Source organism: Typopeltis vanoorti, chromosome 15 (assembly GCF_054136105.1).
Source record: "Typopeltis vanoorti isolate ZY-2024b chromosome 15, IOZ_Tvanoo_1.0, whole genome shotgun sequence".
In the NCBI taxonomy this organism is placed as follows: Eukaryota; Metazoa; Arthropoda; class Arachnida; order Uropygi; family Thelyphonidae; genus Typopeltis; species Typopeltis vanoorti.
The window spans coordinates 56870792-56898492 of record NC_143563.1 but is presented as its reverse complement, the minus strand read 5'-3'; the positions used below and the strand labels follow the sequence as shown (position 1 = coordinate 56898492).

Genomic DNA, 27701 nt, shown 5'->3' with positions numbered 1-27701 from the left:
GATTACACTACTCGGCAGTAAGGAATGATGGCGGCGTCAGCTGCAGTCGCAAGTGGCGTATCGCCAAGTCCTCTGCCATTTAAGAACTCTATCATAAGCAATATCATAAGGGACTTTGTGGCATGCAGTACTTGCGGCATGTATGCGTCTCGGGAATTGGATATGTGGCTTATGAAAGAGAGCGGAGAGCATATGTGCGCAAAATGCAGGCAGTGGGAGGAAATAAGTGCATTAGAAATATCAATATCCAATCTTGTTGCTCCAGGAACGGGGAATGAATGTAGGAAGGCAAGTAGTATGATAGGAGAGAATGAAAAAAATATATATATGAATGAGAAAATAATAGTTGATAGTGTGGAAGGCATGAGTGACTGTGAAAGTTTAGGAGATGGTTTTGTTTGGGAGAGGGAATTTAGACTAAGAGTGACTGACTTGCAGAGGGAGATAGATGAGCTGAAAGAGGAGGTGGAATGTCTTGTGAATGAGAGCAGAAGTATGAAAGATAAGATTAGGAGAATGGAAGAGATAAATGCAAGCCAAATCAGAGTAGGGGAGAGAGAGAATTTTGGGAGTGTTAGAAGAGGAAAGAAAGGAAACAGTAGAAGAGAGGGAATGAGTGAGAGGTATGGGGGTGCTAGAAGAGGAGAGAATGGAAACAGTAGGAGAGATGAAATGAGAGAGAGAGATATGGAAGTGCTAGAAGAGGAGAGAATGGAAACGGTAGGAGAGATGGAATGAGAGAGAGAGAGAGAGATATGGAAGTGCTAGAAGAGGAGAGAATGGAAATGGCAGGAGAGATGGAATGAGAGAGGGATGTGGAAGTGCTAGAAGTGTAGAAAATGGAAACAGTAGGAGAGAGGGAATGAGAGAGATGTATGGGAGTGCTAGAAAAGGAGAGAAGGGAAACAGTAGGAGAGAGAGAGAGGTATGGAATGCTAGAAGAGAGAATAGCAGTCGAGGAGAGGGAATGAGAGAGAGAGAGAGAGAGAGAGAGAGACCTATGGGAATGAAAGAAGAGGAGAGAATGGAAACAATAGGAGAGAGGAAATGGTAAGAGGTATAATGTATGGTGACTCAATGATCCGTGGTGCTCAAGATAGGATGTGTGAGGAGTGTTTGCCAGGAGGAACAATAGAAAGGGTGGCTATGGCAATTAAGAGAGGTGAAAGGGTGGATGAGATGATTGTGATGGTAGGAACAAATGACTTGAGTGGTAATGTAAGTCGGGCAGCAAGAGATATGAGATTTCTGCTTGAGACTCTATGGAAGAAGGCAGAGAGAGGAAAAATAGTGTGCCTGTTGCCTAAGTATGATAATGACGAGCTGAGCAGAAGAGCAGCAATATTGAATGACATAATAGCTAGAATGTGTGACAAGAGAGGACTGGTATATGTAGATGCTTGGAGTGAGTTTGAGGAAAGAGAGGAATTGTATGGAAGAGACCGCTTACATTTGAATGAAGAAGGACATAGGCATCTGGAGAGATTGCTGTTCTGAATGAGTCAGTGTGTCCCAGGGAGGATGATAGCAGGGGTGGTCTCTTGTGAGAATGGATACTTGGGAGAAGGGAGACGACATCAGGTAACACTGAGCCCAGTGGAGTCTAGAGGGGATAATGCTGGGTATAGAAACAATGGCATTTATATGCTTTATACTAATGCCAGGAGTATCTAGAATAAGGGAGAAGAATTGGTGGCACAGATAGCATCAGCCTGGCCAAAAATTATTGGGATCGCTGAGACGTGGTTGACAGAAGAGCATATAATAACAGGAATAGAAGTCGCTGGGTACAGCATTTTTCAGCAGGATAGGAGAGGAAAGCGTGGTGGTGGAGTACTGCTTATGATAAGTGACGACCTATGTCCTCTAAGAGTGGAGGCTTTGGAAGGCAGTGAGACAAATGATTTTGAGAGCATATGGTGTGAGGTAGAGGTGGGCAAGACAGGATATTTAGTGGGGTGTTGCTACAGACCCAGGAGCACAGAGGATGGGGACCAGGAGATGTTTAGACAGTAAGTTTGGCAAGTGCAAGAAGAATGATTGTTATTGGAGATTTTAACTACAGCAGTATAAATTGGGGAGGGGAAGATGCATGTAGCAATAGGGGAATGGAATTTCTAGAATTCTTGACAAACAAATGTCTTAGGCAACATGTAACAGACGGAACAAGAGGTTCAAGAGTTTTGGATTTGGTTATAGCATCAGAAGAGTTAATAATAACTGAGATGACATCTCTCCTACCAGTTGGAGAGAGTGACCATATACAGCATTGGGCAGATGAGGGTAATGTTATCCGTGAGAGTCAACATGGATTTGTGAAGGGGCGCTCTTGTTTTAGCAATATGCTAGCCTTTTATAATAAAGTTACAAGAACATTAGATGAGGGAAAGGCATATACTGCAATTTTCTTAGACTTAGCAAAGGCATTTGACAGGGTGCCACATGATAAGCTGATATTTAAGTTGCAGCACATGGGTCTGGAAGTCAGATTGGTCAACTGGATTCAGGATTGGCTGTCTGATAGGTATCAGAGAGTTATGTATGGTGGAGCAGTTTCAAGGAGGCAGAGGGTTACAAGTGGGGTCCCACAGGGCTCAGTACTAGGACCTATATTGTTTAACCTTTATATCAATGCCACTGGATTGCAAGGGGATATTCAGTTGTTTGCAGATGATGCGAAGCTGGGAAGGATTATTAGTAATAGTGCAGATGTGGTAGCCCTGCAAGAGGATTTGAATAAGCTAGATAGATGGGCAAATGAATGGGGGTGTCAGTTTAATGCAGCAAAATGTAAGGACTTGCGGTTTGGGAAACATCGATGGGATGCCACATACTCTATGGGAGCAGTTATACTGGAGGAAGTAGGGGAGACAAGAGATCTGGGGTTGATGATTGATAGAAACCTGAAATTTAGGGGACATATTGCAAAGGTGGTGAAGGTAACACAGAGGATTGCTGCAATTATGAGAAGGACACTGACCTGCAGAGATAAAAGGATTATCATTCCATTGTGTAAGTCTCTGATCAGGCCACACTTAGACTATTGTTCTCAGATTTGGTCCCCAGGATTTGAAGGGGATAAATTAACTGTGGAAAGGGACGGATGACAAAGATGGTTTCAGGACTGTACAATTTTGGTTATGAGGATCGGCTGAGGGAATGTGGGCTGCAGAGTTTGGTGGATAGAAGAAGGAGAGGTGATATGATTGAGACTTTTAAACTGTTGAGAGGTGGTTACAGGGTTGACACTGGGTAGTTCTTTCACTTGGTTGAACAGCGGGAAGGAGTGATGACAAGAGGCCATCCCTGGAAGTTATGAAAGGAAACTCTGAGCAAGAGGGTGAGGAGTGGTTTCTATGCATGGAGGGTGGTTGAACCGTGGAATGCATTGCCTGATGGAGTGGTGCGAGCGAGAACTGTCAATGAGTTTAAGGAGTGGTATGATAGACTTTGTGTTTCTTAGGGGGGGGGGGACCTCCCCTTGATGAGTCTTGACAGACTTTATGTTCTTAGGAAGGACCTTCCACGATGAGTCTTTTGACTCCATGGAGGCCTGAATAATAATAATAATAATAACAATAATAATGTAGAGGATGAAAAAAAAAACTGAGTTTCCAGAAGAAAAAGGTCTACCACCTCCATACGAGATCATCTAACTCACCTCAAATGAAAAAAAAGCCCATAAAAAGATTCCTCTTGTTGTGATGAGAACTGGACTCGCTTGTCTACTATTCTTTCAATTACTCTTTTCCAATCAAAGGATATATATTTCTATGAGATTCACATTAGATTAGTAATTTTTTTAATAAAAATTTATGGATTATTAAACAACAGCAAGTAAATAACATCAGTAAACAGCTAAAAGTTAAATTTGGACCTTCCCTGAGTCGAATTGGGAAAGTCGATGAATAGTGAATCCATAATGAAATAATAGATGCAGTGAGTGGCATCTGGAGGCAACATCCATTATTTAGGGAATATAGTCCAGTAAATATTTCACTGGATACTGTGTATTAGAGAAAGCTCTGCTTTAGAGGACTTAATAAACAGATGGAAAAAAAATGTAAAATATGATAGTGAGTTGATCAGATTAATAAAATCTGATTAATCAGATAAAAAAAGTAATTTTTCATAAAGAAAGAACAAACAGAACAATATAAATACAAATATTTATTTGTATTTATATAAACACAGGCAGTCTTTGGAAGATGAATAAATGTTAAGAATATGGTATGAAATAGTTTTTTTTATTCTTTTTTTTTTCTTGCACGGAGAGAAGCAAATGAATAAAATTTACTGCCTGCAATGCATGCACTGGAATGCACCTACCGACTTTCAGGCAGTAATCTGAATTAATTTAAAATAAGATATGACAGGCATAATAACAGATAAAGTAAAACTTCCTCAGTGAACTCTTAAAGACTTCCGAATATTGATAAACAGATAAAAAAAAAAAAAAAAAGGAGTCCCAAAATATAATTGGTCAGTTGCATTGGTAATATAAAAAATTAAATAAACAGACATCTTACCATCCCTAGACATTCCTGAGGATAAACATTTCTGCAGACGGCAATACTGACACCTGTTCCTGTTTACTCGGTCTACCATACAGTTCCTTTGCCTTGGACATTGGTAATTCACCATGCCAGCAAGACTTCGCCTGAAGAAACCCTACAGAAAAATCTATCTGTATTATAAGAGAAACAATTTTTTTTATTATTCTTAGAAAATGTATCATAATGATGAACACTAATGTGATAAGTAACTATACTGCTAAACTAATGAACACCCAAAAAATACAAAGATAAAAATATAACATTAAGTGCAAGCCCAAACGGCATTTGACCATGTAGCAGCATTTCTTCTGTGTGGTCAACTTTCCATATATATCTAACAAACTTTAAGGGAAATTAGTCTCCATTATTCATACGAAATTGTCTTAAGTCTTGGGAGTGATAATGGAAAGCAGAGACAATTCCTCATCATTGTTCTACTTCATCCTATAAGTGTTCAGTTGGGTTAAGGCAATTGGGCTAGTCAGTCTATGAGAAGTAAAAAAGCATCTAATTCTCAAACCAAATAGATTTTTCTCTGTGACAGATCTTACTGGAACTGGTATAGCCATTCAATAAAGAATTCCATAAGTGCAGAAACTACAGCAAACCACTTTCATAGTAGTAATAGTAGCAGTGATAAAAATCAATAGACTGCAACATCACAAATCTACCACTATGCTTTACAGCTGCAGCAATGCAATCCTGCTTGCAACATCCAATGGGCTGCAAATCCAGGATCTCCTATCTGATGAAAAATAGACTTTGGCAAGATTCACTGCTCTTCCTCTTCAGAATCCAGTTTTTGTGGTTCAGCACTATTGCAACCATTGCAGAGTATAACTTTTTGTTATCATTCAAACTTGTGAAGCTCTACTCTACTCTACATTTTCCAATTAAACTGAGTGTGGCACTTAGTGATGTCTCCTTTTACACACACACACACACACAGATAAACATTGGTTGATCAGCGGGAAGGAGTGATGACAAGAGGCCATCCCTGGAAGTTGCGAAAGGAAACTGTGAGCAAGAGGGTAAGGAGTGGTTTCTTTGTGTGGAGGGTGGTTGAGCCGTGGAATGCATTGCCTGATGGAGTGGTGGGAGCGAGAACGGTCAGTGGGTTTAAGGAGTGGTATGATAAACTTTGTGTTTCTCAGGGAGGGACCTCCCCTCGATGAGTCTTGACAGACTTTATGTCTTAGAAAGGACCTCCCTCGATGAGTCTTTTGACTCCTTGGAGGCCTGAATAATAATAATAATAATAATAATAATTTCAGGAGGAATTGTATATATTTTGGTGAATGGTAGTATCAATTATTCTGAATAAAAAAGTTTATATAAACATGTATCCAATTACAATAGATGCAGAGATACAGCTGTTTGAAACTGGCACATAAAAAAAAAAAAAGCTATTATGAGAACAATAAATGACTTATTGTTTGTATTTATTGACCACTGTTTGAATGATGCTAAACAAATAATTGAACAAATACTATAATTTACAATTCATAATAAATGTCTGAAAATTCCACCTCCAATCTCAATGAACTCTGCAACTCTTGTAGTAATAGTATGTGTTGTTCTGCTGAGGTCATCTTGATAATGAGGGCAGCAGTATCCATAAAGCGAGTGATCAATTCATCTCTTGTGTTTACCTTTTCTTTATATACTTCGCTTTTCATTCATCCCCACAAACCAACATCTAAGGGAGTGAGGTCTGGGGACCTTGGTGTCCAATGAATGAGACCAATGCGGTGATCCATCATTCAGGGAATTTTTGATATAGATATTGTGTCACCTGATGGCTGTAATGTACAGGAACTCTGTCGTGCTGAAAGAACATGCAATTGCTGTAGCCAAGGGACACATCCTCCAATGCTAGTGGAAATTCATTTGCAGAAATTGTAGATAAATGGACCCTGTAAGACAATCTGGTAACACAACAGGCCCACTCAAGTGAGTGAGTATCATACTGCACCACACGTTTACAGAGAAGCAATGTTATAAATTTGTTTCTACAGTGGTATGCAGATTTTCATTAGACCACCGATGCCAGTTATGGGTGTTGTTGATACCATCATGGGTGAAAGTAGCATCATCAGTGAGCAGTATTAATATTAATGGAAATAATCAATGATTAGCATTTACCCACCAACAAAATTCCAATCTACTGCCTTCATCTCCTGAGAAAAGGTATTACAACTTGTATGCGAAATGGATACAAACCTTGCTCACATAATGTTTGCCATACCCTTCTATGTGGAACCCTGATACATGCAGAAATTCTCCATGTGCTTGTAGTAGGACTATGTTCTCTAGACTGAAGAATGTGTTCTACTTCATCCACATTTGTTCATTTCCATGTTCAGAAGAAATGTGATTGCTAGAAACAGTACCAGTCTTACAGGTTTCTTATAAACACTAGTAAACACTCTGGAATCCAGCACTCTGCAGTTAGGAAGCTATCGATGATATTCTCTACAAGCAGCAACAACACTTACATTATAGAAACCATAAATGAACATATTTAGCATGTGTAAAGATGTGCAGCATTCTTAACAACACTTCTAACATGAAATTGTGTCAGGTTATAACTGCTTTTTGGCCACATCTGAATGTGCATCAATCTGTACGTGCCAGTTTTCAAACAGCTGTATCTCCTCATCCATTGACAATTAGACATGTCCATATGAACTTTTTTTTACTCAGAATAATCGATACTACCACCTGCCAAAATGTTTACTATTTCTCCCACACACACACACACCTGAAACGCCATATCAGTGGTGTCACATGCCCATTTCGGTTGGGTGTGCTGTCATGTAGATTATGCTACCCGTGCTACAAAATTCACATCAATTTGACTGTATGATTGCATTTTTACTGATTTATGAAAATTTTAGAGTTCATAGTGCATCAACGCTCATCTTAATTGGTCCAATGCAATTAACAGTAGGATAACTTTGAATACTTTAATTTATCAATTAACTGTAACTAAATCTGTGTAGAGTGGGGCACAATGTGTTTAAGATATATTAGAAAACAATATAGGGGGGACTTAATAGGGGTGCTTAAGGGTCAAAGCTATACAACTGAGAGGAGACCTCTACATAGCCTTTAAAGGAATGCAGAGAACCGACCAGGGCTTCTGACCTAATATCCAATCCTCACTTTCTCGTGGTGCACCCTGTTAGGAATCTACGTGGATACTCAACAGACGACGATGGCCTGGAAATTTGGGATTTAGCCGAACAAATTATATTCTTATTGGCTTAAACCAAAATTTCGAATGATGGTATAACATGACAGAATTTCATGCTGAGTGGGGCATTGTCTGGTTAAACAAGGCTCCCAGTTGTTTTTGCCAGGGAACCAGGGTAAACAGTGAAAACTCAGCTACTGGACCAAATCCTGAAACCCACCCCAACTCAACATCGCCAGAGTTCAAGTTCGATACTATAAACATAAGAAGCCTGAATGGCAAAGAAATGGAACTAGCTGAGGAATTAGATGAGTACCAGATCGATATAATAGGGGTGACTGAAACAAAAAAGGCAAAAACTGGTGAGATCTTTCCGAGCAATAAATACAAAATATTATATTCAGGCAATGACAATCAAGGAAAAGAAGGAGTAGCCATAGTATTCAACACCAAATACAAGAATAATCTTCTTGAATGGCAGGCAGTCTCGAGTAGAGTGATGTGGGCAAATATCAGAATGGGGAACTGGACAATGAGACTTATTTGTGCTTATGGTCCCACAGAAGGTTCTACTAAGATAGAAGTGGAAGAATTTTTTGAGGCTTTAGAGAAAGCAACTGACACAATGAAAAAGGAAAAGTTGGCCCTTCTTAGGGATCTAAATAGCTGAGTAGGAAATGATTATCAGACATACAAAAATATTTTGGGAATATTTGGAGAAAAGAGCAAAGCTAATAATAATGGAAAATACTTGTTGGATTTCTGCTCAGGACATGGACTGGTTATTACTAACACAATGTTCCAACATAAAAATGTGCACAAATTCACATGGAGAGAAGAGGCAAGGAATAAGAAAAGTCTCATTGACTATGTTATTGTTGATAGTGATGTTTTTCTTTCTGGTACAGTTCACTAGAATGTACAGAAGATTTGAAATAGGAAGTGATCACCATTTAGTCTTGAGCAGGATAAAATTGAATTTCATATTGAAAAGAAGAACGTGTAAAAAATTTTTAAAGTGAATAAAAGTTGAGCAGCTCTCAGATGTGAACTCTAGACTGAAATATACAGTCATTATTCAAGAAAAAATGAAAGAGTTTCAAAACAGGAGTCAAACCTTGGAGATTCAGTGGCAAGCTCTGAAGAAAACATTGATTGATTCAGTCAGAGAGGCATATGGCAAGGTTGTCTGCAAAGATAGAAAAATCAGAACTCTATGGTGGACACAGGAAGTTAAAGAGGCAGTGAAGGAAAAGAAGAAAGCATATCAAAAGTTCCTGAGAAATAAGTCAGCTTGTGCTCTTAGAGAATACAGAGACAAATGTAAGAAAGCTAAACACTGTGTAAAACTGGCTAAACAAAAGTCATGGAAGGACTTTCACAAGAACATAAATATCAAGAAGGAGGTGGCAAGATATTCTGGAGGTTGTTGAAGAAGCTCAGAAATAGAGGAAAGAGTGCTGTAAAAGGAATTAGAGATGATAAAGCTGACATGAAAACAGGAGAAAACGATATCCTTGAAGTATGAAGTAATTACTTCAAAAAATTGCTAAATGAAACAAGCAGTGATGACAGCACAGTGATAAAAAACACTGACCAGGCATGCAATGAGGAATACATATCCATACTTGAAGTAGAAAAGTCATCAAAAGCCTGAAATGTGGAAAGGCAGCAGGAGTAGATGATATTCGAACAGAAATGCTCAAGTATGGAGGTGTAAAAGTCTTACAGTGGCTGCACTGTATAGTTCAGAAGGCCTGGACAGAGGGAAGAATTACAGATGATTGGAGTAAAGCTCTCATAGTACCCATATATAAAAAGGAAATAAAACTGAATGTGTGAATTACAGAGATATTTCTCTACTAAGTGTTCCTGGTAAGATTTATTATTATTTAGGCCTCCAAGGAATCAAAAGACTCATTGCGGGAGGTACTTCCTAGGAAACACAAAGTCTATCATACCACTCCTTAAACTCATTGACCGGTCTCGCTCTCACCACTCTATCAGGCAATGCATTCCACAGTTTAACCACCCTCCACACAAAAGAAACCACTCTTGCTCACAGTTTTCTTTCATAACTTCTGGGGATGGTCCCTTTTCACCACCCCTTCCTGCTGTTCAACCGAGCGGAAGAACTTATGCAAGCATACTTGAGAAACGGTTGAGAAGGATTGTGAAAGAGAAACTTGGTGAAGAACAAGCTGGATTCAGGTCAAATAGAGATTGTCAGGATCAGATTTTCTCCTTATGACAGATAGTTGAGAAATCATGGGAATATAACAAAGATCTGTATTTAAGTTTTGTAGATCTGGAAAAGGCATATGACAAGGTGCCAAGAGAGAAGTTATTCAAAACGCTAGTTCTATTCGTTAATGGGGCATTATATCCAGCAATAATTAGTCTTTATTTCAGTTGTAAGTCAGCAGTTAGAATTTAAGGAAGTACAGAAAGGTGGTTTAATGTTAAATCTGGTGTCAGACAGGGATGTACATTACCCCTCTGTTATTCATTATCTATATGGATCACATTATAAAGGAAAATGGTATTAAACCTGATATTAAAATTGGAGATGTTAATCTCAGCTCTTTGCTTTATGCGGATAATGTTATACTTCTAAATAAATCTGTTACAAGTCTGCAAAATTCCCTGACTAAATTGAATAACTGATGTAATAGATATGGTTAACATTAAAAAGACAAACACAATCAACATAGGCAGAAACATTGAAAATATCAACTGCATTGTGAATGGAGAATCTATAGAACAAGTAAAACATTTCAGCTACTTAGGCATGATTTTTAGTGAGGATGGTAAATTAAAAATGGAAATAGACAACAGAATCAACAAAGCTGGTATGGTAGGAAGTCAACTGAATAAATTTATATGGAATAAGAAATAAATTAGTCAAAACACTAAATTAGCTGTATACAAGACAGTATTGAAGCCAATTTTAACTTATGGATCTGAGCGCTGGGTCAGAAGTAAAACACTTCACCAAAGACTAGAGACAGCAGATATGAGAGTCCTGAGAAAGATTAGGGGCATGAACAGATGGCATCAAAGGTAGTATCATATTAAAAACAAGGATATTAGGAAAGAACTTGACATTGTCAGCATCCAGGAATGCGTTAGCAGAGCTAATCTCAGGTGGTATGATCACTTATACAGAATGTGGGAGGAAAGATTAGCAAAACAAGTATTCTCTGCCAGGTTGGCAGGAAAAAGACCCTGAGGAAGACCAAGATATAGGTGGATTGATACAGTAAAAAGTGCTTTGGAAGACAGAAATATTAGATCTGATGATATTGGAGATATCTTGACAGATAACAGACTGATTTGGAGGAAAATTGTAGATAGGAAGTTAGCAATGATGTAAATTTTTCATGTAATACTATCATATCCTGTATACTCCTTGAAGGTATATATCAGGAATTTGAAATTTGATGATGATGATAGAAAAGAATAATGAAGACGAATGCTATATTTGGTTGGTATATTTGATTTACTCAAAAGGTGTAAATATGTGAATCATCATTTATAAGCCATTTGAGAATGGGAACTGCAAAGAAAATCATACGTGTAAGTAGAAATACTTTCATTAATGGCAAACGAATTATTAATAATTGACAGTTGTGATGTGTGTGTGTCCTATAAGTTGCTAGGTAGAGCAAATAGCATGCAATCTATAAAGTCTAGACATGAATAAGTGAATTTATGATTGCATAATTGTAACTGATGTAAATGTAATTGAAAATACTAGGGGTGTGAGAGCGCTTGACCTGGTAATAGCATATGAGAATTTTACTGTAATAAATATGACCATGTTGCCACCTATTGGTGAGAGTGATCATAAGGTCTTGACCTGGGAGGTGGCTAAACGTGTGGAATTTTCGATTAAGACAGGGTATATGTGGAATTACCATGCTGGCAAGTATGACAAGCTTAGGAGATTGTTTGGATCAGTGTCATGGCATGTCAAACTGTAAGGGCTGGATGTAGATAGAACATGGGAAGTGGTCAAGGAGCATTTACAGGAGGTTATGGCTGATTGTATATCTAGGGTCTGAATGGTAAAACAAGTAGGGGTTAAATGGACGAATAACACCATTAAGCTTGAGCTGCAAAAAAAAGAAAGAACTGTGGAGGGAATTTAAAGAAAGAGGTGACCTGCAGGCAAACGAATGGTATAAAGTGCAGGCCAGAAGGGTAACGAGTGTGGTAAAAAAAGCAAAAGCAGATTATGAAAGGAAACTGGCTATTGGGATTCTCTTTAGCTATGCAAGCTAAAGAGAATCCCAAACAGTTCTTTCAATATGCTGCAAGTAAAAAAAAAACTGTACACGGCAAAATGATTTTAAGGAATGATGATGGTAAGGAGGTCACTGAATCAGTCGATATAGTGGAATTACTGAGCAAGCACTTTGCTAGAGTATATCATCCAGGTGGTGACATTAAAAAAATGAAGGAACCATTAGTTTTGGGAATTGTGATGAATGAAGTGGAGGTGAACAGTCTATTACAGAACTTTAATGTGAATACATCTGCGGGATTGGATGGTGTACCGGCACGGGTCTTACGTGAAGTGGCTAGAGAATTATCAGTGCCCCTGACCATGTTGTTTAATCTGATTGTCGGGTCTGGTTTAGTCCCGAAGGTGTGGAAAAAGGGGAAAATAGTTCCACTGCATAAAGGAGGATCCAAGACTACTGTTGCAAATTACCGACCGATCAGCATATCAGGAGTCGTTGTCAAGGTCTTGGAGAAAGTAGTCAAGGGAAAAATACAGGAATGAATTGATGAAAATGAGATACTGTATGGGGGACAGCATAGCTTTGTGAAGGGTAGATCGTGCCTCAGTAATTTGCTCAAGTTTTATAACACAGTGACGGCTGAACTGGATAAGGGTAATGGGTTTACAGTGATGCTGTTGGACCTGGCTAAGCCATTTGACAGGATACCACATAGAATTCTAATCCGTAAACTACAACATATGGGAATGGATATAGGGTTGGTGACATGGATAGGTGGGTGGTTGATGGAGAGATATCAGAGAGTAGTTTATTCAGGAGTAGAGACCAAAAGACGGCCTGTGACTAGTGGTGTGCCGCAGGATTCTGTTCTTGGCCCACTGCTGTTTAATTTATTCATTAACAATATAGGGAAGGATCTAAGAGGAACAGTTCATTTGTTTGCTGATGATGCAAAGTTGGGTTGGACAATAGTGAATGCAGAAGATGTCAAAATCTTGCAGGATGACTTGGATAGATTGGAGTTCTGGGCTAAGGAGAATGGATGTCAATTTAATGTGACAAAATGTAAGGTTATGCATTTTGGGGTAAAAAGATTAGCAGCAGTATACTACATTGGTGGAACAGTACTCCAGGAGTTGATGAGGTCAAGGACTTGGGAGTGTTGGTGGATAGGGAGTTGAAGTTTAGGGGGCACATCGCAAAAGTGGCTAAATCAGCTCATCAAATCACTTGGATGCTGAAGAATACTTTGACGAGCAGAGATAAGCAAGTTATTGTTCCTCTGTATCAAGCCTTGATAAGACCCCATCTTGACTATTGTGCCCAGATTTGGTCACCTAGGTTTCTTCTTGATGGGGAGGAGGTGGAGAGGATCCAGAGGCGAGTGACCAAGATGATAGCAGGTCTATGGAATGAACCTCATGAGAGTAGGTTGAAGATTTGTGGGTTGCAGAAATTAGTTGATAGGCGGAAAAGGGGAGATATGATTGAGACATTCAAATTGCTAAAAGGTTTCTATAGGATTAATTCAGAGAATATTTTTGAGATCAGGACTGGTGGTGGGAAAACTAGGGGACACCTATGGAAGCTGGGCAAGAGTGTGGTTAGCAAGGGTGTTAGAGCTGGGTTCTTTGCTTTTAGAGTGGTAAATGAGTGGAATAAGCTGCCAGAGTCTGTTGTGGGTGCTATGACAGTGAGTGAGTTCAAGGCAAGGTATGATAGATACTGTGAGAATGTCGTATAGTTGTGTGGACATGATGTTTAGGGCCTCCCTCGATGAGTCTAAGGACTCCCTGGAGTTGCTCGTAATAATAATAAAAATAATAATAATAATAATAATTTTAAAAAAAATAACTTATAAGAGGGGAAAGAGATTTGTTTGCAAAGTATAAATAACTAACTAATAATAAATAGTCACTATATATATATTTAGTAGTTAAGTTATTACAAGAATGTATAGGGGAGGCTAATCCAATGAACTAATAATGTTGATCAGGTAATTTGTATAGGAATGGCTGGAATACATTTGGTTTGATAGAACAGGAAATCATCTTGTAAATTTTGTTGTGCATCATGTTATGTGTATTTCTCTGGTTTACATGTATTTCGCTTCATTTTCTAAGAATTTTCTTTTATCTACTGAGACTCTGTATACATTTTACGCAATAATATCCGATCATTATCGGAATTATCCACACTTTCAGGAATCCTACATTAATTAGTTTTATTTATTTTTTTTTATTATTATTTAGTGTCAGCAACTCTTCTGTCTTAGAAATAATAGATATCTCACACATGCTAGTATTTTGTTGTAGATCAACAACCTCTAAAAAAAAAAGCATTCATTGCTATTCAGAATCGATAAATGTTTACTACATCTGTTGTTTCTGAAGACTAGAATAAAAATGTTCCTATACTGTTAAAAAACTTTCCAACCTTAATGAATGTAGCTTTGTTTATCACTAAATACAATAAACAGACATTTAACATCTATGTACTATATTTAGGAACAATTAGTGTAATTGGAGACAACTTTAATGACAACACTTAATGGAAAAACATCTCTCCCCCACAGACTATGATGCATGCATGCGTCAGACACAATAGTCAATCACAGTCACTAGGTGCTGATGTCTCAGCACTCACTCTACCTTACCTTCTGAGAAGTTTGAAACCACTGGAAGGCTAAGAATTTGACCTGTTGCACCATCTGTACGTCTGATCAAAGGATCCAAAGGTGTATGTATTTTGAAAGCACAACTGGGCTATTAACGTGAATGTGACACAATGTTTACATGTAAAAAAGTTTCCTCTTCATGAGACATTAGTATATTGTGTTTAATTTTAGGAATAATGCAAAGCCAGGAAACTATTAGGGGAGTCTTTAACGCGAATAAATGCAAAAATATAATATCGGTGATACTGATATTCCATGGATATGCACCACATGCCTAGCACCTGGAATACTTGCCCTCTGATATATATGTGTGCGTGTGTGTGTGTGAGAGAGAGAGAGAGAGGCAGGTCTGGAAAGTTCTGATAAACACCTAGAACAAAAATTAATTAATTTTATGTCTTCTTATATATTCAAAAAGAAAAAGAACAAATTATTACAATTTGATAAAATATGGGGGTTAAAGGGTTTTAAGATATCTTCTTTATTGTGGTTATATCAGATGCTTTAATGTCATTTTTCTTCTAGATGTTTATCAGAACTGTCAGGATTCCCCCCCCCCCCTGTGTATATATATTTTTATTTTTTTCAGGAATGCTATCCACAAAAGGTTGTAAACCTGAATTAAAGTACCAGGCTGATGGTTACATAATCCAGTAACCCTGCCCTAAGAAACCAAAATGTGGAGTTCCAGCCTTCCAATTGATAAGAGCAGAAATATTATCAAAGGAAATATTGGAGAACACATCTTCAGGGATGCAATTTTAAGAATTAATGCATGCATCAATAGCACAAAGGCAAGATATGGTCTTTAGACTGTAAGTCTAAAGTCTATGAAGGCATAGAAATTGGAATTTCTCATGAAACATTTTGAAAAATATGATAATGAAATGTATAATCAAATTAGCCAAGCAAATAAGAAAAGGCTGATCATTATGGGTGATTTTAATTATGGCAATATAGACTGGAATGATGAGATAGCAACTGGAAGTAAAGAAAATTAGTTTCTTGAGTTTTTGAGGGATAACTACCTCAGACAGTATGTAACAGAGGGAACACGAGGATTGAGGGTCTTGGATTTGGTCATCTCATCAGAGGTTATAATCATAAATGAGGTGTCAAATCATCTACCAATTGGTGAGAGTGACCACGAGGTGATTACCTGGGTGGGTTGCCAGCAGTGTGAGGACCTCTGTGAGAAGAGAGTATATATGGAACTCCAAGGGGGGTGATTATGAAGAACTCAGAAGACAGCTTGCGGGTGTAGCATGGAATGAGAGTTATCTGGAAAAGAGATCAATGCAGCTTGGAGGATTTTCAAAAACTGTCTAGTAGATGCAATGTCTAAATGTATTCCAAGGGTGAGAAGGTTAAATAAGGTAGGTGTGATATGGATTAATAAAGATATCAGGCATGTGATACAGAGAAAAACGGCATTATGGAGGCAGCATAAGAGAAGTGGAAATAACCAATTCCATGCAGTCTACAAAGACCAGACAAGGAGGGTGACTTGTTTGGTGAGGGTAGCTAAAGAGAGGTATAAACAGCAGTTAGCTCATGAAGCCAAAAAGAATCGTAAGGAGTTCCTTCGATATGTAGCCAGCAAAAGAAAGAATGATTATGGAAGGATGACAATGATTGGAGAAAATGGTATAAAGACAGCTGTTGAGGAAAGTGTGGTGGAGATACTTAATGAGCAGTTCATAAAGGTCTTTCAATCTTGTGAATGTGACTTCATGGAGAGATTGAGAGCAGTTGATGATGGGGAAGAGAGACTGACTATAAGTGAGCAAGAGGTGTATGGGGAGTTGAGTAAACTAGATGTAAATAAGGCTGTGGGACTTGATAATATATCACCACGTATACTGAAGGAATGTGCCAGGGAGTTGACACCTGCCTTGACATATTTTTTTAATACGAGTCTTGCACTTGGTCAAGTTCCTAAGGAGTGGAAGGAGGGCAAGATTGTGCCACTTCATAAAGGAGGTGATCGAACTCAAGCATCAAACTATAGGCCTATCTGTGTGTCAGGTGTTGTGGTTAAGTTGTTGGAGAAGCTTGAGAACTAGGATCCAGAGTTGGGTTGACAACAATGGTATTATCTTTGATGGACAGCATGGATTTGCTAAAGGGAGGTCATGTTTTAGTAATCTACTTACTCATTATAATAAAGTGATTGCTTCCTTGGACAGAGGAGAAGGATACACAGTAATATACTTGGATTTCGCAAAGGCTTTTGATAGAGTACCTCATTATACGTTAACAGTCAAACTAGAGCAGATGGGGTTGGATATTAGATTAGTGCATTGGATTGGAGACTGGATATCTGATAGGTATCAACAAGTTGTGTATGGGGGGTGCATTATCCAGGAAAAGGAAAGTCACTAGTGGAGTGCTCAGGAGTCTGTTTTAGGGCCATTACTGTTTAATTTGTATATTAATGATATTGGTGAAAGTTTGGATCGAGATATTCAGTTGTTTGCAGATGATGCAAAGTTGGGACGAGCCATGAAGAGTAGTGATGTAGTGGCCTTACAAGAAGACTTCAATAAATTGAGTGACTGGGCACGGAAATGGGGATGCGAGTTCAATGTTGCAAAATGTAAGGTTTTAAAATTTGGAAAACAAAGATGGGATGCAAAATTTATGCTTGGTGAGGATATATTGTTGGAGGTGGAGGAAATAAGAGATCTGGGGGTGATAGTGGATAAGTATCTAAAATTTAGAGGACACATATCCAAAATTGTGGAGATAACACAAAGGCTTCTGGGAATGATGCAGAAAACACTGACATGTAGAAGTAGGGAGATTCTTGTTCCGTTGTATAAGGCTTTGATTAGGCCACACATGGGCTATTGTGCCCAGATTTGGTCACCTGGTTTTCAGAAGGATGAAGAGATGTTGGAGAGGGTCCAAAGGCGACTGACTAAGGTAGTTTCAGACCTCTGGAATGTTGAGTATGAGGAAAGATTGAGAAGATGTAATTTGCAGAGTCTGGTGGACAGGAGGAAGAGGGGAGATATGATATAGACCTACAAGTTGGTAAGGGGTTGTTATAGGATCAATGTTGGAGTAGTTCTACAGAAAATAGTGGGAGATCAGGGGAGAACCAGAGGTCATCCCTGGAAACTGTATAAAGAGGGTGTGAGTAGGGGAGTGAGAAGAGGCAGGTTTTTTTCGTGCAGAGTAAATGATTGGAATGCTTTGCCTGAGAGTGTGTTGTCTGCAAGGAGTTTGAGTGTTTAAGACACTGTATGATGAGCTGTGTGTGTGTGTGTGATAAAGAGACCTCTCAGATGAGTCTTTGACTCCGTGAGGTCTTGGGGGTAATAATAAATCTCAACTCTATCATTCTTAATCCTATCTGGCTAGGATATATTGATGATGTGTTCTTCATATGGCCATATGGCACAAATGGATTAGACACATCCCATCTCAACAATTAACACTCCCAGAAACTAATTCAACATTGAAAAAAGAAAATAATAGTGTAGCCTTTCTAGATATTTTAATCACATATCATCATAAGGAAATACAGTGGAACCTCGGTTGCGAACATAATTCATTCCTAAAGGCTGTTCGGGAACCGATTTATTTGAAAACTGAAACCATTTTCCCATAAGAATTAATGTAAAATGGATTAATCCGTTCCAGAACCTCAGATGATTGCTTATTTAAACCTTTATAACAGTGCTTCACGCACAACATCGTATACAAAAACAATGAAAATGCGTAAAATCTTACACAAAAAGAATAAGCACAATAAATAGATGAAACATAGAAGAAAATTTAACTTCACTTTAACTATAAGGAGGACAGTTGTAATTTATGAAAAAACAACAAAACACAAAGAAAATCAAGAAAACGCAATGCAAATTCGAGCAGATGTCTACATTGAGTGGAGGCTACCTCTTAATTGATGCTCTCTTGCCTTAGATCTCAGCCCGCTGAGCACGTGGTTGCCGGTTTGCCTGTTCGGAAACCGAGATTCTGCTCGGAAACAGTGCATTTTTTTGTTCAGAAAATATGTTCGGGAACCGATTTGTTCGAGATGAGAGTCATTCGACAACCGAGGTTCCACTGTACTTTCTTTCACAATTCACAGAAAAGAAAACTTACTCACAAAGCCTAATACATCCACACACTTTCTCATCATTCCCCTTAACAATATGGTATGATAAACTCCTAACAGAGTCATCAACCTCTGTTCTAACCATGCTTCTCACACAACTGACTGGCTACAATTGTAGCATAATCAGCAAAATACTTGTTCTGCTCTGTCCCACCTCTCTCTCAGAGAGCTTCTTGTTTTAGTAGTTACATTTTGCAATAAGATGATAGTGGTATATGTCAAGGGAAAGACATACAGATGCTTCTAGATTTTGTGAAGACGTTTGACATTTTGCCACATTACTAGTAATAAATGAGATGAAACAGATTTAAATAATGATAAGTGAGCAGCTTGGGACTTTATCTAAGAGACATTGAAGAATTGAACATCAAGGAGAGTGATAAGTACTGTAATACAGTACTTATCGCCAATGATACTGGGAATTTTTTGTAGAGAGGAAGATTCAATTTGTTTACAGAAATACAAAGTTAGGGAGAGTAATTAGTAGCAAAGCTGGTGTAGAAATCCTTCAAAATGTGAACATATTAAACAAGTTGGGTATATTGGTGAGTTATTTCCAGTTCAATGTGTTTTTTTTTTAATAATCAATCTCACAAAAAAAAGGGTTCCAAAAACCTATAATACACAGCACCAGTGCTGTTTGGACACAAAAGGTTAAAGGGGCAAGCACAAATCTGTTGATGAGTTGAACTGTGAGGAGACCTGTTCCAAAGAAAGTAGATGAAATGAAAAAGAAGGAAGAGAAACTGGTTCAGAATAGAAGCTGTTCATGTTCTTACAATCATAGAAGAAAGTGAGCATAGATGAACACAGTATATCATGTCAATCAATGGAATGGGATGGTAATCAGAGGATGCAATGATATCTTGTTAACCTTAAGAAAATAATGCTTGTTTACTATAAGCATCAGACATAAGGAGGAAGCATATTTGGTTACTAGTCAATTTGATACTGCCAAAAATTATTGGCACTATGTGTGGTAGACAAAAGAGAATATGATCATGAAATAGATTGTGAGAGATACTGCATTTGCAGGGAGGACAAAGTATACGGGATGAAATTTTAGTAGGTTGACCTCAGTGTCAGATCTAACTGAATGCTTGTCAAAAGCAACCACATAGTTTAACTTTCAATGAGTGGAAAGAATCTCTATACTGCTAGTCAGAATTCAAATTAGCTTGTGGGCCTCTAAGTGAAGAAGTTGACTGTTGCTGATAGTCTCTCAATGATTTCTGAGAGAAATGAAGTGTGAGAAATGGAACAATAGTTTAATGGGTGAATGCAATTGCTTGCTTGTTTTTTTAAATGAGCTGAGTATAGGCTTGTTTTCAAGCAGTAGGGTAAATAACACAAGTAGAAAAAAATTGAAAAGATGATATATAGGGACATGGGTATTAATTCTGAATCACATATTATGAGCACACTGGAGAGTTACCAACAACATGACCCTCAAATGCATTAATATTCTCTCGAAGTATTTCTTTTTTGTCGACCTGGAATAGGCATATGACAAGGTGCCAAGAGAGAAGCTATTCAATACGCTACAGTTATATGATGTCAATGGGGCATTATATCAAGCAATACTTAGTCTGTATTTGAGTTTTAAGTCGGCAGTTAGAATTGAAGAATGTACAGGAAGATGGTTTAATGTTAAATCTGGTGTCAGACAAGGATGTACATTGTCCCCTCTGTTATTCATTATCTATATGGATCACATTATGAAGGAAAGTGGTATTAAACATGATATCAGAATTGGAGATGTTAATGTCAGCTCTTTGCTTTATGTGGATGATATTATACTTCTGAATAAATCCGCTACAAGTTTGCAAGATTCCCTGACTAAATTGAATAACTGTTGTAATAGATATGGTATGAAGGTCAGCATTAAAAAGACAAAGATAATGAAAATAGGTAGAATTGTTGAAAATGTCAACGGAGAACCTGTGGAACAAGTAAAGCATTTCAGCTACTTGGGCACGATTTTTAGTGGAGATGGTAAATTAAATATGGAAATAGACAACAGAATCAACAAAGCTGGTATAGTAGGAAGTCAATTGAATAAATTCATATGGAATAAGAGAGAAGTTAGTTGGAACACTAAATTAGCTATATACAAGACAGTGTTCAAACCAGTTTTAACTAATGGATCTAAGAGCTGGGTCATAAGTAAAGCACTTGACCAGACTAGAGACTGCAGATATGAGACTCCTGAGAAATATCAGGTGTGAACAGATAGCATCAATGGCAATATCATATTATAAACGAGGATATTAAGAAAGAACTTGACATTGTCAGTATCCAGGAATGCGTTAGCAGAGCTAATCTCAGGTGTTATGGTCACTTAAACAGAATGGGTAAGGAAAGATTAGCAAAACAAGTGTTCTCTGCCAGGTTGGCAGGAAAACGACCCAAAGGAAGACCAAGATATAGGTGGATTGATACGGTACAAAGTACCTTAGACGATAGAAATATAAGATCTGATAATGTTGGAATCTTGACAAGTAACAGACTGATTTGGAGGAAAATTGTAGATAGGAAGTTAGTAATTATGTAAATTTTTCATGTAGTACTATCATATCCTGTACACCCCTTGAGGGTACATGTCAGGAATTTGATGATGATGAGTATTTCTTTGTCATGTTCATCATCTTTACACAATGTGTCCTCTAAAATAAATTTGCCAACTTAGATAAGAAGTTATCTAAGTTGGCAAAGTTAGTTATGTTAGCCTACTAGAACAATAACCTATACCCATAAGACTTCAGATGAAAACTCCAAGAATTCTTTCTATAGTCAACTCTCAGACTTTCTCTACACTGTCCCAACACAATCTCCACATCATAGGTGAAGATTTAAATGCACAAGTAGGATCAGAACAAATTTCCACAGAAACCTAGAAGAAAATGGACCTCAGAACATCCAAATGGAACAAGATCACAAATTAATTGTATTTTAATCAATGGAAAGTGGGGGAGATCAGCTCAAAATTGGAGAGCTTACAATAGTGTAACACTAACCTCTTACCACAAAATAGTAAGTGCACATATAAAATTTCATCTCAGTGCTTTTAAACCAATACCTCAAGAACCATTCCAGAGCTTCACTCACATTGTATAATCTATCCATGAAGTAGCAGCAAACACTTTGGTTACCAAGAACTTCTTCATCTTCTCAAAGGAAATGGGTAACACAAACTGTTGAAGAACTAACATCTATACCAGTGATGGCCTGTACATAAGCACTGCGACACTACAGCATCCCCAAGGTAAAAATGAAAAATTTTAATTTTGTTTGCGTTTATAAATAATAACCATGCTTATAACATTATATAAATGCAATACAACATGTTAAAGATTACAGCTTATGTTTTGACAGTGATTGAATAGTTAATAATTGGAATTGTTCGATTAACACTTTAGATTACGAAACAAATACACTGCGATCTAACGCAGTGTCAGAAATATCACGTTCGACCAATCGCAGTCAGACTTGCCGATATTCATTTGCGCTTGCATGTTTCAAGTCATTCCAACACTGCTCATTTGGGCAGTATATCATATGCTTGCATGCGTTATTTCTGTGAGATACGAAACTTTTATTATTGGTGCGTGTTCGTGGTGAGGGTGAACTATTTTTTGCAAATCTTATTTTATTGTGTTAAAATAACATATAATTATTTATTTATTATAGATACAAGGCTGAATTATGACGAGTGTCACTGTTGAAAATATGAAAAGAATTATATTTTTTCAATTATCATTACACAAAACAAATACACTGCGATCTAATGCAGTGTCAGAATTATTGCGTTTGGCCAAATGCAGCCAGACTCGCCGATATTCGTTTGCGCTTGTGATTGCATGTTACAAGTCATTCCGACACTGCTCGTTTGGGCAGTGCATCATATGATTGCGTGCATTATTTCTGTGATATACGAAACTTTTATTATTGGTGTTTGTTCATGGTGAGGGTGAAATATTTTTAATAAAGCAATTTTTTAGTATGTAAATTTATTTATTAATAAATTGGTTACTGATTAGGAAAAAAATAATTTTTTTTATTTTGTATATGCAGCACCCCCACTTAAAATTTTAACTGGCCGCCACTGATCTATACACTCAACTAAAATGTGTCCTTTCAAAATAACAAGCAAAACCCTATCCAGGCTGTCTGTCAAAAATTAGAACTATATCAAAATACCCATAAAACTAGAGAAACAATTAGCTAATTGTTACCAATCAGTTAATTCCTTATGCACCAAGGAAAGGATGTTCAAAAGACTAAAAGCTAAAAATGGAAAGATATCTGAAGACAAAAATGAAGAATTCCTAGTTTGGAAGAACCATTTTGAAAAGTATTGAGTACCTCATCAGTGAACTGAAATACAGGTGCTTTGCTAGAAATAATCATCCAAAAAGAACTGCCCATTATGTGTAACAATTTTACAATGCAAGAATTTGAAACTGCACTAAAAATTCAAAAGAATGAGAAAGCATCTGGATTGTATGGTATGTTATACCATACAATCCAGATACCAGATACTTAATATTAAACATGGAAGAAAAGAGCTTTAGAAACAAATGTTAAATATTGCAATACAGCTCTGGTTACATCCATCATTCAATCACAATGGAGAGAAGGCCTAATAATAGCAATCCCTCCCCCCCCCAAAAAAAGCAATCTAAACAACCCAGAAAATTAAAGAGAATCGCACTACTTCCTCCACACCGAAAATCGATAACAAGATGCTTTTAAACTGAATTGAACCATATATAACACCTGTTCTACTCAAAATTCAAGCAGGTTTCTTGAAAAACACTGTTGAATACATAGTGTTAAGCACTGCTTTAAAAGGTTGTTAATAAGTTCAAGAGATAAAAACCTTCCCTTAAATTTCATGGATTTCTCAAAAGCCTTTGATTCAATCAATAGACAAAGGATGTTCAAAATTCTCAGTTATTATGGCATACCCTTGAAAATAAAGTAATAGCAGTACTATATCAGAATTATCACACAAGAGTAATGGCTAATGGAGAGATGATTGACAGTGGGAGCTTTCTTATTTCCACTGGAGCTCTTCAAGGAGATTCTTTGGCACCATATATTTTTGTTATTACCCTTAATTTATGTAGTCAGACTCATAAATGAAATGTAAATGTAACTCAACCATTAAAAAAAAAAAAAATTTTATTTGAATGAAATAAAGTGCATCAAATAACTTGATTTTATTATTCAAGTGAAAGACCTGATGAGTGTATTTCACAATATCTTTAAATGTGTCACATACATTTGCTTGCCTACTTTACTGGGCCAATAGCAGACTTGCTATTGGGAGACCCATTTTTGAAATCTACAGTAGTGCTCAGAAATCAACCAAATTTAAACAAATACAGATGCAAGAAACTTCCCAAAATTTGGGGAACACTAATCCTCAGAGATCTCAATTTACAACCTAGGCCTCCTAGAAAAGCACATATGTTAATTTGTATAAAATATCCTTTTATACAGCTTATTATGTTTTTAATATCCTTTATACTTTACTTATACTTATCTCTTTCGTACTTAAACCTTCTTAAATCAAAATCCTGGCTGGCTCACCATTGTTAAATTGTAAAATCTTTCCAACATCTTTCTTCTACAATGTTCCTCTATATTATAAACTTTATCTCCTTAACTCAAAATAATCTCTAGGCCGAATTACTAATAAAAGTAAAGCTATTGGTTTGTGGGACAAAGGAATTACTAATGGCAGATACCTATTCCTTTGTCTCAGCACTGGTTCTAATTCCTTATTCAGATTCAGGGAAAATTTATTTTTTATCTGCGCCACCCCGAATCCTAGATTAACAAAACTTGCATGACCAAGGAACCAGAACACAGTTAGCATTCAATCTCATTAAACTATAATTCTCTTTTCAGCAGTCGTAGCCTATCTATTATCTAAACTCCCGCTGTGGTTCGTAAATTTTATGAGCAAGTGCAATAGAACAAAATTTAGGCAAGGCAGCAGTTAAGCTCAAAACAAAACATTTAATTCAAAAGACATATTATACACTTTATAGTACTAAACTGAATAGACATTCTAAAATAGACAATGAATGAGCACTTAGTTTACAATTTCTTAATCTCTCTCATGGATTGCATTCAAAGAATCTCACTCATGATAACTAAATATTCACTTGATATATCACTCTTAACCTTCAATTCTATGTACATTATTTAACAGACTTATTCAATTTCTTTGCTCCACATGCTCTCAACAAAATTATCTCATACAAAACACACATTATATCTCTATCCTTTAGGAAATATGTTCTAGACACCACGGGCTGTTTCACTATATCCTATACAGAATTCTCAATTTTACTCAATAAAATAATGAAACAATTACTAGAGTCTTATCTTAGTATTCACAAACATTCTTCTTAAACAATTTCACTTGTAAGAGAGCATAAACTGTACATTACCAATTGCTGGGTTGCTATTTGGCCTCATCACTAATTTCGTCAGGATATTCACCTTTGATTTCAAGTTCACTCTGCATATTCTAAGGTATTCTTCACAGATTCTCTCTGCATTTTACATCAGGATATCTCTGTAAGCATCTGTGCTTATCGTCTGCTGGGCTGACCGCTGACTGGTAGACTTTTGAGTCGTCTTGAAACCTCGTCGAACGAAGGGGACACCACGTGGAGGCTCCACACACATCAGCATGACCGCAAGACACACGAGATCCAGGACCTACGAGACCATCTGAGAGCATGGGAACCAGAGAACAGGAGCAAGGCCCGATGTTTTAAGCTGCATGCCCTTTTAAACTGCGTGCCAACCGTTCATACTACGTCATCAATTTCTCTTTCCAATATCTTTAGCAACATCCCATGTCACCAAGTACACAGCGCCCCACACGGAATCCATTCGCAATCTATGGAGTGTAGGAGAGGGGGAAGGCAGCGTGCTTACAAAAGATATACCTGTACTCCGTTGCACGTGTTATAGACTTCGGCCATTTTCGCATAAGAGGATTATCTCTCTTTTCCAGCAATTGTTATGTACTTACAAAACAGTAAGGTTTAAGCAACTTAATAATTCATAAAACTTTACAATATAAGACAATATTTAAAACTGAAGGATTAATTAACATTTTAGTAACATTTGATTAATTTACAAGTGCTCAGTAAGTCTGATATATCAATATTTATTTCCAAAGTGTAAGGCCCATGCTAAGTCTGTATGAAACGTAAATTACTTTAATTCAAGTTTCATTCGAACTCAACACATAGAAAGTGTACTACCTAGATAGGATCCTAGAGCCATTGCCAAATGTTTCATTAAGTATTGTGTCATCTTTGTGTGTGTGTGTGTGTGTGTGTGTGTGTGTGTGTGTGTGTGTGTGTGTGTGTGTGTGTGTGTGTGTGTGTGTGTGTGTGTGTGTGACTGTTAGTTGTAATCCTTGAAGATGTCTCAGTGACTGAGATGAAATATTGGATGCATTAAAAATAGTCCTTCCTAGCGCTGTCAATACTCCATTAAACCTCCAACATGAAGCAGACCTGCTCTCCAAATCTGCACATTGTTGTGTGTGCAAATTTTGAGGGAAGTGAGGAGCAGCTTAGAGAGTAGTAGGTGAATAGAATGAATGAATAAATGAATGAATGTACTGCTAAGAGGAGTGAATAAGTTGGATTAGTAAGGTGTGTAACAATGAGGATAACCAAGCCGTTTGATTCAATGGCAGTCTCATTGCGATGATGACGATGATAATAATAACAACATCCAGAGGGATTTAATGACCTGGGAATTATGGACAAAACTTAAAAAGTGTATTATTATTATTATTATTCAGGCCTCCAAGGAGTCAAAAGACTCATCGAGGGAGGTCCTTCCTAAGACAAAGTCTGTCAAGACTCATCGAGGGGAGGTCCCCCCCTGAGAAACACAAAGTCTATCATACCACTCTTTAAACTTACTGACCGTTCTCACTCCCACCACTCCATCAGGCAATGCATTCCACGGCTCAACCACCCTCCACACAAAGAAACCACTCCTTACCCTCTTGCTCACAGTTTCCTTTCGTAACTTCCAGGGATGGCCTCTTGCCATCACTCCTTCCCGCTGTTCAACCAAGCGAAAGAACTCCTCAGTGTCAACCCTGTAACCACCTCTCAACAGTTTAAAAGTCTCAATCATATCACCTCTCCTTCTTCTATCCACCAAACTCTGCAGTCCACATTCTCTCAGCCGATCCTCATAACTATCCTTGTAGAGTCCTGAAACCATCTTTGTCATCCGTCTTTGTATCCTTTCCACAGTTAATTTATCCCCTTCAAATCCTGGGGACCAAATCTGAGAACAATAATCCAAGTGTGGTCTGATCAGAGACTTATACAATGGAATGATAACCCTCTTATCTCTGCAGGTCAGTGTCCTTCTCATAATAGCAGCAATCCTCTGTGTTACCTTCACCACCTTTGCAATGTCCCCTAAACTTCAGGTTTCTATCAATCATCAACCCCAGATCTCTTGTCTCCCCTACTTCCTCCAGTATAACTCCTCCCATAGAGTATGCAGCATCCCATTGATGTTTCCCAAACCTCAAGACCTTACATTTTGCTGCATTAAACTGACACCCCCATTCATTTGCCCATCTATCTAGCTTATTTAAATCCTCTTGCAGGGCTACCACATCTGCACTATTACTAATAATCCTTCCCAGCTTCGCATCATCCGCAAACAACTGAATATCCCCCTGCAATCCACTGGCTATGTCAATGATATAAAGGTTAAACAATATAGGTCCTAGTACTGAGCCCTGTGGGACCCCACTTGTAACCCTCTGCCTCCTGGAAACTGCTCCACCATACACAACTCTCTGATACCTATCAGACAG

General features: G+C 37.7%; 1 protein-coding gene across 5 annotated transcripts in view; it reads right to left on the bottom strand.

Moving 5' to 3' along the window:
* The window catches only part of LOC150098781 (putative nuclear hormone receptor HR3), a 240295-nt gene that overhangs the window by 153920 nt on the left and 58674 nt on the right, over positions 1-27701 (bottom strand). For all 5 annotated transcript variants that reach the window (XM_090404768.1, XM_090404769.1, XM_090404770.1 and 2 more), the window contains exon 3: positions 4530-4671. In XM_090404768.1, the coding sequence (XP_090260894.1) occupies positions 4530-4671 (142 nt within the window). The remainder of the gene's footprint in view (positions 1-4529; positions 4672-27701) is intronic.